This window comes from Camelus ferus, chromosome 16, assembly GCF_009834535.1.
Source record: "Camelus ferus isolate YT-003-E chromosome 16, BCGSAC_Cfer_1.0, whole genome shotgun sequence".
NCBI classification, from domain to species: domain Eukaryota; kingdom Metazoa; phylum Chordata; class Mammalia; order Artiodactyla; family Camelidae; genus Camelus; species Camelus ferus.
The window spans coordinates 18830-31884 of NC_045711.1; the positions used below are offsets into that span (position 1 = coordinate 18830).

The window sequence follows — 13055 nt, forward strand, 5'->3', positions numbered from 1 at the left end:
TGGAGCTTTTGATGCTGGGTTATCCTGTCATTCTCACCTTGACGTGGAACAGCAACATCTTCATATGGCCCTGCAGGCAGCTCTCCATTTGACTGTACGTCCGGGTACAGGAGCCAAGTCTCAGCTGACTCCTGTATGGAAGAATTAAACTCCCCTGATTGTGAGTTGGGGGTCTGCTGGACAGAGCCCAGGGACCACCTCAGGGGCCATCCCTGGACCAGCAGCCAGAGTGGTTGCCAAGCAAAGAGCTGCAGCAACCAAAAATACTGGGGAAACATAACACAAAGACGATTCGGGCACAGTGACACAGGCTAGTAGGAAACTGGCCAGGCACACTGAACAGACACCGAAGCGAAATGGCAGCTTGGCTACACGTGCGCCCCTCCCCTGCCTCATGCCCCACCCTGTAGTGACACCTCTTTTATTAGGTCAGAGTGAAGATGCAACCACAGTCAGGCTTTTTCCCAGGGTCCAAGCCATCCTTCCCCCAGCAAAGGTGACACTTACCTCCTGCCAGGCCCTCTCTCCAACCCCAGCCTGGCCCCCCAGCACAACGAGGCAGGATTTGGGCTGCAGACCAGAGTGGCCCCAGGCTCCAGCAGCGCAGGGGGGGGGTGAGGTGGTGCAGAGCTTCCCAAGGAAGTCACAGGGCCCGGCCTTCAGGAAGATTCAGAAGTGCTAGCCCCAGTTCTGGGCATCTGAACTCCTCCTCCTCAAAGCTGACATCTGAGAGACATTCTTCCTCCCCTTGGCCACACTGCTTCCAAGAAAAGTAGCTGACCTACAAAATGAGCACCAGTCAGGGCGGCGGGAGGGGAATACACCTTACAGTTAGATATTTTAAAATGTTGCCATGTCCTCTGAACTCTCAGCATCCATGTCTGATTATAAAATTCACCACTCTATTATTAGGGGTTACCACTGAATCAGTGATGACTCCAAAATTTCTGCAGGAAGGGTTTTGGAGTAGGTGAGCAATTCACTCTGAGAAAGACTGTTGGAAACCAAGTGAACAGCTCTTTACATCAGCATGGGAAAATTTGCCCATCTCACCTTGTCTCAGCACAGCCATTAGTCTAGAAGCAATTACAATGCCCCTTTTCAGAGGTCTACCCTGTGTGCACACACAGAGAAGACACCTAGAATGTTAAAGTCAGCATGTTGGGGGGAGGGTATAGCTCTGTGGTTAGTGTGTACCTAGCACACACAAGGTCCTGGATTCAATCCCAGTACCTCCATTAAAAATAGTGGGGAAAGGGGTGGGAAGGGATAAACTGGGCATTGGAGATTTGCAGATACTAATACTATAAATAAAATAGACAAGTTTATACTGTATAGCACAGGGAATGATATTCAGTATCTTGTAGTAACTTATGGTTAAAAAATAAGAAAACAATCTATGTATGTTCCTATATGACTGTGTATTGTGCTGTACACCAGAAATTGACACAACATTGTAAACTGACTATACTTCAATAAAAATATATTTTTAAGAAATAGTATTTATGTAAATAAATAAATAAAAACATGATTACCTCCTCCCTCTCAAAAAATAAAGTCAGCATGTTAAATAATTTTCTTGAAATACTGCAGATAGCACCCACTTTACTTCCTTCACAGCCCTTATAATCATCTCTCTAATTTTAGTCATTTTTAATTGTCTGGCACACCCTCTGGTCACTAAACTCCATGGAGAAGGCGCTTCATCTTACTCCCAGCGTTAAGCACATAATGGTTTTTAAATGGAATTGATTCCAAGATTGGCCAAAGAGGAATGGCTCTGTTGTTATAATCAGCTTTCTGAAAATTTTAGCATCCATACTGAATCCTGTTCCTCTCACATTTCACAAGAAGCTAGACTTCTTAAAGCGCAAACATGGATATGATTGAAGTGTCCCTGATTTAAACTGAATTTAAAATAATTTGGTATAAATTGAATTAAAATAATTATCTTGTGCAGAAGAAACTTCAAATACTTTTTCAGAACGTAAGCATCTTGTCTTTCTCTACTTTGTTCCCTTCATAACAAACTTGGCAATGCTGGGTGAGTTACATAATTAGAAATCTAGCTGCACAAGAAGTTCTCAATGACATGAAACACATTTTTACTCCTTAAAAAAATCTTATATGCAGTAGATTAATATTTTCTTTTAGAAATTACTTTGACAACTTAATCCCTAATTCAGGACATCCATATAGTTAATTTATAGAAAGGTTTATCAGTAAAATACTTCACATAAAATATATATGAGATGCTGAGATTTGGTAACAACACACCTTATTTGAAAGGCATTCACAGTTTTCAAATGCTGCAGCATAATCCCACTTTAGGCCATAGTTACTTGGTTCCTAAATGCTTGGGATTCTTCTTAAGGGGAGTTTTAAAAGACCTGTGTCTTCTCCTGTGTCCACAACTGTAGAATCACACTGATGGCCCTCAGTTCTGCTCTCCAAATTTCAAACAAGTGGTCAGAGCCAAGGGTAAGGACAACCAAGAAAGTCTTAGAGTGGGGAGGATATAGTTCAAGTGGCAGAGAACATGCTTAGCAAGCACGAGGTCCTGGGTTCTACCCCCAGCACCTCCTCTAAAAACAAGTAAATAAATGAGTAAACCTAATTATTGCCCTCGTGAAAAAAAAAAAAAAAAAAGTCTTACCTAAAACCACAACCAGCAGTTTCTGGAATGCATCTGTCATAGCCTTTTGAATAGCAAGCTTCTGGGTTATCTTCCTTTTCATAAGGTATGATAATGTAATGGCCCTAAATCCAAGAAAAAGAAAGACTTAAAATGCCTATCTGAGTAACTGATTTTTGTTATATATTTAAAAAGAAAAATGCATCTATGATTCTTAGATCACTATCGTAGCAACTAAGGGCAGGCACAACACACACGTGTGGCTGAATGGCTGTTGTAGATACATCCTGGCAGGACAGCTTTTTACCGTCCAGATTGATTCTGGAAGTTCCTGAAGAGCTAGACAGGAGATGCAAGCCAAGAATGTGGCACACATATCACATCAGATTTCAAATGGACAAGCTGAAGCTACACTCCTGCTCTCCCGTGCATAAACGGCTGGAATTGTACAATGAGACAGATTTGGTGGTGGTGCAGATAGTCTGTCCTCTCCCAGAGCATCAGCCACTCAGGTGGATGGTGGAGCCTCCTCCACTCCATTAACAGACCTGCCTCTGACTTAAAACCCTAACCCCAAATGCCACAGGTTCTAGGAAAAAAAAAAAAAACTCAGTACCAGCTGGAAAAACCTTTCTAGGGATCTACATTTGACTTTATACACTCAAGTCCTTGTATAGGAAGCAAAGGACTGAACATTTACACAAGAGTTTAAATCTTTAGATGATGATTCTGTTGGGATAACTGAAGGCTACAAGAAATCTGTATTGGAAAGGACTATTTAAGCACAAAACAAATTATTAACCAAAAATGGGGGAAAAAAATTTTCCCTCCTAAGCTTGACAGGTTGTCAGCTCTAAAATTTTAGAGTTAAAGGTTCTATCAGGCATTGCCTAAGATAAGAACCTATATGGCAAGGCTGAAAAACTCTGCTCAGGGCTTTAGTTGCTTAGCCAGGGTGATGACGTAACTGAAGAAAAAAAAGTTTTAGAAAGAAAGGACAAAGGAGAAATCCCACCCCTCACCACCCACCACACACTGGAAAACAGACCTTCCTCCAGCTTGTGCAAGGGTTCCTCGGCCATGCCAGCTCCAGGACTCCTGCCCTCATAGGACAGCAACAACACCTCTAAAGCACAGAACTCCAGGCTTTGCTTCTGATGTTGTGCCACAATATCTTCATTTTCCCTTTCTTGAAGGTCAGAAAGATCCTGAAGCTGGTAGAATTGTGGTGATGAGTTTTTTTGTTTTTTGTTAATGGAGGTACTGGGGATTGACCCCGGGGCCTCATGCATGCTAAGCACATGCTCTACCACTGAGTTACATCCCTACCCAGGACTCTGAACTAAAGTCAATTCTTCAAGATATTTTCTTATTATAAGTAAAAACTAAACTCCAGCAAGCCCACTTAATAGTAGAGGTGTCCTGTTGCTTCAAAATCAAGTAAGGCTTGCAAATGAATTACTAGATATGGACAACTATTTTTTATTATACACCATACAGATACTGGAGAAAATTATGAACACCACCACCAAGTCAATGAGATTATCGTTAATTCCACATGGAAGGTCAATGCTCAGAAACTTGTCTTTCACATCTCCCCACAACCCAGTTCTAATCTTCTCTCTGAAGTCTAGGATTTCAATGTTGAAAGGAGTCTGTTTAGTCAAAGAAAATCTACAGTTTACCTTTATGATCCTTTTTGACCATCCATTGAATCCAAAGTAGAAATTGGCCAATTCTTGGCACCTGGAGCTGCTTAGGGCAAGGGCATTAAGTTCAACTGCCTTACGTCTGGTGCCCAGACAAACCTAAAGACCTAAGAGGCCTAAAAATATCACAACCTGACACAGAGACTTATTTTGGGTACACCTGAGATTTATCAATACCAATTTGATAAGAGTGGTTGTGAAGATTAAATAGGACCACAGTTTAGGCAATGAGTTCATAGGAAGCCCTAAATAAATATTACTTTTAAATCAATACTTTTCTGTATCACTTTCAGGGCCCCTGATTAATCAGGTTTCCCTGACCTCTGGTGGTGAAGGTGATGATGAAAGCAACCAAGGAAGTCCTGCAGAAGCCTATTACAGGCTTGAGGGTAAGCAAAGGAAGTAAATTGTTTTAGTCCTGTCATCCTGTAGCTCCTGCCCCGAGAATATGAACTGAAGGGGAGATAAGATGGACCTGCCACTGAAATAGGACCTGAATCTGTAGCAGCCCCGCTCCCCAAGTTACTAACCCCTGTGAGAAGGAACACACATACCTCTATACATTTTATAAGCAACTAAATTAGCATTCTTTTAGCATCATCTGCATTAGCAAGCTTCTTTGAGAGTCCAAGTATCTCGTGTTAACTCTCTAAATAACTTACACATTACTCACAACATTGTAAAATGAGTATAACTTAATCAACAAAATTAAAAAAATAAAATTTAAAAATTTAAAAAATAACTTACACATTACTGTGGATTTCTTACGTTGCTAGTTTTATGTCTCTATTTCAACTTTAGATAGGATGTATAGAAATATATTCAAAGAAATTTAAATAATACAAGTAAAGTCAAAGCATTATCCTTTTTTCTTTTTTCATTCAGCCTCCTTGCCCACAAGACGGGAGGACGTGGTTAACTCCAAAAAAACATGGGCACAGACTAAGAGGCAGACAAGAAAATCATTACAAGTCTCTGCCCAGGGAAGGCAACAGTGCCAGTTGTCTCCTTAAGGATATGCACAGGATGGTTCTTCCCTCACCAGGGGACCAGTCCTAGGGATCCAATCTCCTGCTCCAGGAGCTAGGTGGTAGCAGAGCCAGCCTTAGGCTGGGTCCCACCCCTAGCTGGGCTCCTGGGGCTGGCCTAGTCTTCGAGTGGGCTCCCTGGGGGAAGTGGAACCAGCAGAGGAAGCCCCTGCTAGGGGAAGACCATGAAGAGAGAAGGGAGCCGCCCTAGCCCTGGTCCCCATCATTCCATGCTTCCCCCTGGTCTAGATCAATCTGACCTGGGCTGACCCTCCCTGCCCCACCCCGGCCCACGCCTTCAGAAGGCTGGCCTAGGGGGGCCCCTGTGTGAGGCACTGGCCTCAAGACCTGATTCTGTAAGATGCTGACAAAAGAAAAAGTAGACATCGAGGCAACAGGAGAGGAACAAAGTAGCCAACACTGGAAGGGACTCAAGACACTAGGACAACCCCATCCCCTACCACTGGGGCACTGGAGCCCCAAAAGCCTGCTGGGCCCTCCAAAACTGTAACAGCCCCTAGAGACCTGGACCTGCCCCTCTCTTCACAAAGATCTTTCTCATCAGGGCCTCCTCATCTCCTGCTGGGTGGGGAAGGAGCCCAGCAGACAATGGGGGAACAATCCTTCAGTCCTGCCCTTCCTCAATGCCTCCCCAATGCACTCCCCTCAGGTTCCTGGGTCTCTCCCTCTCTGTAAAGCACACCACAAACACATCACTGTTCTGAGCAAACAGCACCTCGCTCACTTCTCAAGACCTGTCCTTAGTCCCACTACTCAATGACGGCCCCTAGCCCCTTCTGCCTCTCTATTCCACACCAGCAGGTCTCACCCTGCTCCTATTCTAATTCACGCTATGAAGCCAGCTACTCTGCACCCCTCACCTCCAATGGCAACAGACCTGCTCCATGCCGCACCTGAACACCACAGCTGTCCCCAGTCACTCCCCACTCTGCACTCCCATCACTCCGCCACACTCCCACCTGCCACCACTAACCACTTGGCCCAGCGGAGCTCTGTAACTTTCCCCTTTACTCTGCCTCCACCATTCTCTTCCTCATACCCCATCACCCTTCCTCCACACGCAGTACCCCAACCCCTTGACCCCTGCAGTCCCAGGGTCCAGGCCCTACTGACCAACGTGCCCAGGCCACGGGAGGCCGCGCCTAACGCGGGAACCAGGGGCCTCTGGGTTCAGTCCATGGTTGGGTACAAGGCTGGGGTGGGGGGGGGCGGGGCCTGACCAGGGCTCGCGCCTCCTCAGCGGCAGCCGCGGTTCCGCCCGCCGCCGGCTCCTCGGCAGTTGCCGCTTGGCCCGGGGGAAGCTGGAGGCCGTCGCCGCCTGCCCCTCCCCACCTCGGGCCGCCCCAAGCGAGGGGGGAGTTCGGGGGTTGGGGGGTCTCTGCCGGGCGCGCCTGGGCAGCGCACCGTCTGCCTCCCGCCGCCGGAGGGGCGGGCGGGGGGGAGGGGAATCACAGCACGCCGGAACCGCCTCGCCGCCCCGGCGCGCGCGAGGGGGACATCACTGGACCCACAGCACCGAGGCAACACGGGCCGACCCTTCCCCTCTCCACCCTCCCGCGCAGAGGCAGGCAGGGCGCGGCGCGCGTGCGGCCCCTCCGTTCCCCGAGCTCTGGAATACTTCCTCCCTTCCTCGCAGCTCAGGCGGGTAAAGGCTGTGGCCCGTTCGCCTCAGCTGCGCTGCGCACGCGCAGTGAGGTTCCCCGTGAGCGCCTGCGTTCCTTCTTAAACTGAGAGATGGCCGCGGGAACGGAGGAGCTGAATGAGAGCTGACTGGACAGCGGAAGCAACACCGGCCCGCAAGACCCGAATGAAGCCAGACCGGAGAGCCCGAATGGGGCCAGGCGGGCCGGTCTGAAAGTCTGCATTTTCATCCCAGCGGAAACCGCCGGCCCCGCCGCGGGCAGCGGCTGCTGCGATGGCAGTCGCGGCGGCGGCGGAGGAGAGACGCGTGAGGGAGGTCGCGGCGCGTGGGCTGGGCGCCCGGTGGGCGGCGAGCCTCCGGGCCGGAGCCTGGGCGACCTGTGGCGCCGGGGAGCCCTCAGGTGGGAGGGAGCCGGGAACGCGGGCTCGAGGGGTGCCAGATGGAAAGTCTCCGGAGGGCGGAGGCCGCGCCTTTCTCCGCCCCCGAGGGAGCGGCTAAGCCTTTTATGCAGCAGGCGCTCAATACGTTTATTTAGCGAAATGTAGTTGTGAGCATCTTTTCGTGGCTCAGCCTCACAATCTTCTCCCCAGGCTCAGTGTTCCTTCCCTTTTGGTCGTTCCATTGCCTGCCTCAATACCTTGCCGTGATTCAGGGGTTCCACTTGGTTTGTGGAATCAGAATTCGAGGGCACGGGCCTGGGAGTCTTGTGTTTTAACAGCCTCTCAAAGTAGTTGACTGGCTAGCTTTTTAGAACGACTGTTCAACAAATGTTTGTGAGCCTTCTTAGTGCCAGATTTCATTCCTGGCAATGAAGTCCCTGCTTGATTGATTATAATTTTTTGCTCCCCTCTTTTTTCTTTCTTTTTTGTCTTATACTTGGATTTTCTTCCACGATGGGGAGTCCCAGGCATTGTTCTAGGCACTGGAGAAGAAACAGCAATGGATGAAAACTGAAAAAATCCCTGCCTTTTTGGAGGTTATGTTCTAATAGCAGAGGCAGAAGATAAAGTTCAAGTTTGTTAGTGAAGGGCTGAAGAGAAAAAAAATAAAGGCATTTGAGAAAGGGAGATAAGTGTGTGTAGAGGTATGGTCTGTGAAATTTTTCATAGGGGTTGCAAGCATAGGCTTACTGAGAATACTCAGTTTGGTAAATGACTGTGGACCTAACAAGTATCATTTGATTGCCAGACCACCTTTGGGTGCTTATGGGAGAGGTTACAGAATCTAGCTGAGAGATAGAGAAATACGACTGGGAAAACGCTGAACCGTGTGACAAGTTTCCTAGTCAGGAAAAGAGCCAGTCTAAGTGAGGTGGGGTTTGTTGGGCTCATAGGCCAGTAGTGGAGCAAATAGAAATCATTTGGACATTTCTGTTGTATAGTTTTGGGAAAGTTTAAGTTGACTTGACTCAAGGTCCAGTTCAGTCAGGGGGTATTCTGTGGTCTGGATTCAGTTTTGATTGTGTAGTTTCTTAAGGGGGTAGGGGGTCAAGAACAGTTTAGAAAAGTGGGGAAGAGATATTCTAAGAATATGAAATAGGATTTAATTATGACAGTCATGTTATTTTGTATTGATGCAAGTCTGTCTCTGGTCCCATGATTTCTGTAGTTCTGTGATTTTTCCTGCCCCCCCCCCCCCATCAGCTTACCTTTTGCTGTTCTTGTCTTACTTGGTCTTTTCTTTTCAGCAAGTTGACTTTCTCTTCTTGGCAGTTCCATCTTCCCTTCCATGTCCAGCATGCAGTGCCGTTCTTTAATCTCCTTTTCTTTTCTGTCTCCAGCATTTGCTGTGGTACCATTGAATCCCATTGTTTCCTCAGAGGGCCATGAAAACAAAGCATGCTGCAAGCTGTATAGTAACTACGAGGTGTGAGTGTCTGCCACCACAGGATATGAGAAACTCAGTGCTTGTGGGCATTTTGTCTTCCCTAGGTTCAGGTACAGGAAGACTCAGGTGACTCAGAAGTGGAGAATGAAGCAAAAGAAGATTTTCCACCTCAAAAGAAGCCAGTTTGGCTGGATGAAGAAGATGAAGATGAGGAGATGTAGGTTGCCTAAGTTTTTTCTTGGAATCTCTCCGGATACTTTAAAAGTGATTTTGCAGTTTTAAGAAAATTCTTTTTTTGAATATATGATTATGTGAAGATTTGAAGAATACTGGAAAAGTTATTCATAGTCCCAACCATTGTTAACATGTTGGCATACATCTCTCTCCTACGCCATATAGAAAAGCTATGAGCACAGTGTTTGGGGTCAGATGAGAGTTTGCCACCTAATTTGGCTAGTTCCTAGATCCTGGGCAAGTTTAGAACCTACCTTTTCTTGTTTGTAAAATGGAAATACAGTAGCTATATCAAGGATCTCAGGATTAAATGAAATAGTATATGTAGAGCTCTTAATGCAGTGTCTGAAATTGAGAAAAGGCTAAAAAAAAAAAAAAACCAGCTAGCATGCACAGTGTGTACTTTAATAGATGAGAATGTATTGTATTGCGAGCATTTTATTTTTCTTTTTAGTAAGTTGATATTGAGCATCTTTACGCATAAACTTTTCCCCATTCCTTAAATTATTAAGAAAGTTTGAGGTAGAGTTACTCAAAGAGCAGACAATTTTATGGTTCTTGGTAAAGACAGCCAGGTTGACCCCGAGGTTTTACCAGTTTACCTTCCCAAGGAAAGGTGTCCGTTCACTTCATTTTAAAAAATAAAGATTTACCTTTTTTCAGACTTTGTCAGTTTAATGGGTGGGAAATATCTACTTAATTTGTGTTGAGAAAACATTTTTTTTGTTAGTCATTGGTATTTCTTAGAAGTGTTTTCTATGATGTATTTATTTATTTGTCTACTGGAGACTGTTTCATTTTGATTTTTTATTTTTAAAATGAAAATTGTGTATATTTAAGGTATAGACTATGATGATTTGCTATAGAGGTAGAACATTTTTACTGTAGTCAAGCTATTTAGTATTTCATTTTTTTTTTCAGTTACTATTTTTATTTGTGGTGAGAACACCTGAAATCTGCTACCTTAACGAATTATGAGTATACAATTCAGTATTGTTAAGTACAGGCATGCTGTACATTAGCTCTCTATCCTACATATGTGCAACTTTGTACCCTTTGACCAACAGCTCCCTATTTCCTCCACCTCCTCACCCCTCCAACCATCATTCTGCTCTTTGGTTCTCTGTACTCTACTTTTTTCAGATTCCGCATTTAAGTGAGATCATGCAGTATTTTCCTTCCATGTCTGTTTTATTTCACTTAGCATAATATTCTCCAGGTTCATCCATGTTGTTTCAAATGGCGGGATAAGACTATTTGTTAATGATTTTAGTACGTCAGTGCCTTATGTTTTGAGAATTTCAAACCTTTGTATGTCGCATTTATTGCACATTTTCTCCCAGCTTTTTGTTTGCCTTTTAATTTGATGTTGTCTGACACACAGAATGTTTAAGTGTTTATATAGTGAAATTTGTGAATCTTTTCTTTTGCTGTTGTTTTTAACAGTAAAAAGTTCTTCAGAGAGAGATATTAGCCTATATTTTTCTTTAATCAGTTTTTTAAAGTTTTTTTAAAAATGTTTTTAACTCTAATTTACTTGGAATTTATCTTGGTGAATGGCATAAGCTGTGTCTAGAGAAATCATTCTGAATTTGAAATATTAACTCTTCAAAGGATATACTAGATGATCTGAAATACTGGAGATTCTTTTTAGCTTGGGGAAGAATGGATAAGATGCATTGAGATGTTCCACATCTTACAAATCCTGACCTATATTGTTTGCTCAAAATACTAAAGGCAACAACTTTTATGTTGAATCTTTAAAAGTCACTTAAAGCATGCTGTTCTGTTTTTTATAGGGTTAACATGATGAACGATCGTTTGCAGAAAGATATGATGAAAAATACTGCTGAAAGTAAACTTTCAAAAGATGAGCTACAAAAGAGACTTAAAGAAGAGTAAATGTCCTTTTCCATTTGTTTTAACAAGAGGTACTTGTAACCAGTAGCTTATTTTGATTTGCTCAGTCTTTGGCCATAACAGCTTCTTGGGTAGTCAGGTTTCCACTGAAACATTAAGCGCATTTGGAAGCATGATTCCGTTTTAGTATTGGGAAGGATGTACAAAAACTTTTTGGAAAAAAACTTGTAATCCCACCACCCACATATAATCAATAACACTCTTTTACTTACTTGTCCATTGGTATTTGGTAAACCATCTCTATTCCACAACTTCTAGGCTCTTTTAGTTGAACAGAGCTGGGAAATACATATTTTGAAATAATGATTTTATATTGATACTTTTAATTCAAACTTACAAATCTTTAAAAGCATTTTAAAATATTGTTTTTGTTTGTATTGAGAACATTTTTTATATTTCTTGCACTTTTAAAAAAGGTTTGTTGAGGTATAGTTTACATATAGTGAAATTCACCCTTTTGAAGTATCAGTCAGTGAATTTTGTTCAGCACATACAGTTATGTAAGCACCAGGACAGTTAACACATGGGATCAAGACACAGAATACTGCCCTCACCCAGAAGGTTTTCTTATACCCTGTGGTAGTCAGCCCTTCTCATCTTCTAACCCCTTTAGCCCCTGACAACAACTGATGTGTTTTCCGTTCTTGCAGATTTGCCCTTTCGAGAATGTTATATAAATACAGTAATATAATATGTAGTCTTTTGAATCTGTTGAACCTACTTAGTGCATTTATTATTTCAGATATTTTCTAGCTTTAGGAAATCTTTCCAACTAGATCTTTTGTTTTGTTTAGTTCTTATTTTCCTTTTATGATTTCTTATGTTCATACTTCCTTTCAATACTTCCTTTCAGTGTTTGTATTAGCTATTTTAAAGTCCTTGTGTGCTAATTCTGTAAGGTCTGTCACTTCTGTGTTTCTACTGACTGCTTTTTCTCCTAGTTATGGCTCATGTTTTTCCACTTCTCTGCATATCTAGTAATTTTGACTGGATTCTGGGCAGCGTGAATGTTGTTCAGTGTCGATTTTGTTTTTTGCTTTTAGTGTTGAACTTTGCCTTGGCAGGCAGTTAATTGAGTCGGAGATCAGTTTGGTCTTTTCAAGATATATTTTTAGCTTTCTTCTAGAGTAGCATTTATTCTAGGTTGGTTTAGCCCCATTATTAGGGTATGACCCTTCTGGGATCTCTTCTGAATGCCCTGAGTGTTCAATAAGGACCTTCCTTCTGACAGGTTGAACTCAAGTGTCTGAGGTGAGGTTCTGCGCAACTTACAGCTCCCTAGTAGTTCTTTACTTGATCTCACGGAATTTCATCCCGTAAGAGTGCAGCTTAGTATTCTGCAGAAGTGTCTGTGGACCCCTATACAGAGATTTCTGGAGCTCTTTCTGCAGTTGACTGTCCCTCAAATTCCTGTTGTCTCACCTTCTTTCAAGTCTGATCTTTTTCTCCTTCGTTTTTGTCAGGGTCTTATAAAAATGCCCTGGGTTGGGGGGTGGTATTGCTCAGTGGTGGAGCACACGCTTACCGTGCACGAGGTCTTGGGTTCAGTTCCCAGTACCTCCATTAAAAAAGAAAAAAATTGCTTTGAGGCGAAAGTCCCAGTGATGGCAGGGCTCACCTTATTTCCTTTCTTTTATGGATCATGGTCCTGTGTTGCCTGTTGTCCAGTTTCTGAGAATAGTTTCGTATATTTTGTTCAGCTTTCTAGTTAGTTATGGCTAGTGGTCTTAGTTTGGTGGACTTGTCTGTATTTCTGTGTTAAACAGTGAAAATGACTGTTGGCGCTCTTCCATAGGCCAGCCCTGCAGAATGTAACTGTCATGCTTCTCTTGAGGTTACTTTTTCCTATGTGAAATGCTCCCATGTATTCAAAAGATATGTGGTACAGTTCTGTGTCTTTTACTCATCTAGTCATTTTTTTTTCAGACGTGCTCTGTTGTACTGTTGTGTACTCTGTGTGCTGTAGCACTGATGTATAACTACAAAGAGACTTCTTTACTTAGTGCCAAGATCTGGTGTTTTGATATACGCAAATAAGG

At 43.6% G+C, this 13055-nt stretch overlaps 2 protein-coding genes across 14 annotated transcripts in view; one reads left to right on the forward strand and one right to left on the reverse strand.

Moving 5' to 3' along the window:
- Positions 1 to 14: 14 nt before the first annotated feature.
- LOC116669149 (smoothelin-like protein 2) overlaps positions 15 to 13055 on the reverse strand; it is a 44671-nt gene continuing 31630 nt past the window's right edge. Inside the window, exons 7-8 of the mRNA XM_032498015.1 lie at positions 508 to 781; positions 15 to 131 (exon numbers count right to left, since the gene is read on the reverse strand). Of these exons, the coding sequence (XP_032353906.1) occupies positions 644 to 781 (138 nt within the window). The 3' untranslated portion in view covers positions 15 to 131; positions 508 to 643. The remainder of the gene's footprint in view (positions 132 to 507; positions 782 to 13055) is intronic.
- Positions 7136 to 13055, forward strand: part of LOC116669151 (U3 small nucleolar RNA-associated protein 18 homolog) — a 30922-nt gene continuing 25002 nt past the window's right edge. For 5 of the 13 annotated variants that reach the window (XM_032498021.1, XM_032498022.1, XM_032498020.1 and 2 more), the window contains exons 1-3: positions 7136 to 7341; positions 8967 to 9079; positions 10896 to 10994. In XM_032498021.1, the coding sequence (XP_032353912.1) occupies positions 7309 to 7341; positions 8967 to 9079; positions 10896 to 10994 (245 nt within the window). In that variant the 5' untranslated portion in view covers positions 7136 to 7308. Of the gene's footprint in view, positions 7436 to 8149; positions 9080 to 10895; positions 11028 to 13055 lie in introns of those variants that run through there. The other 8 variants (XR_004326506.1, XR_004326503.1, XR_004326507.1 and 5 more) reach the window with 3 other exon arrangements.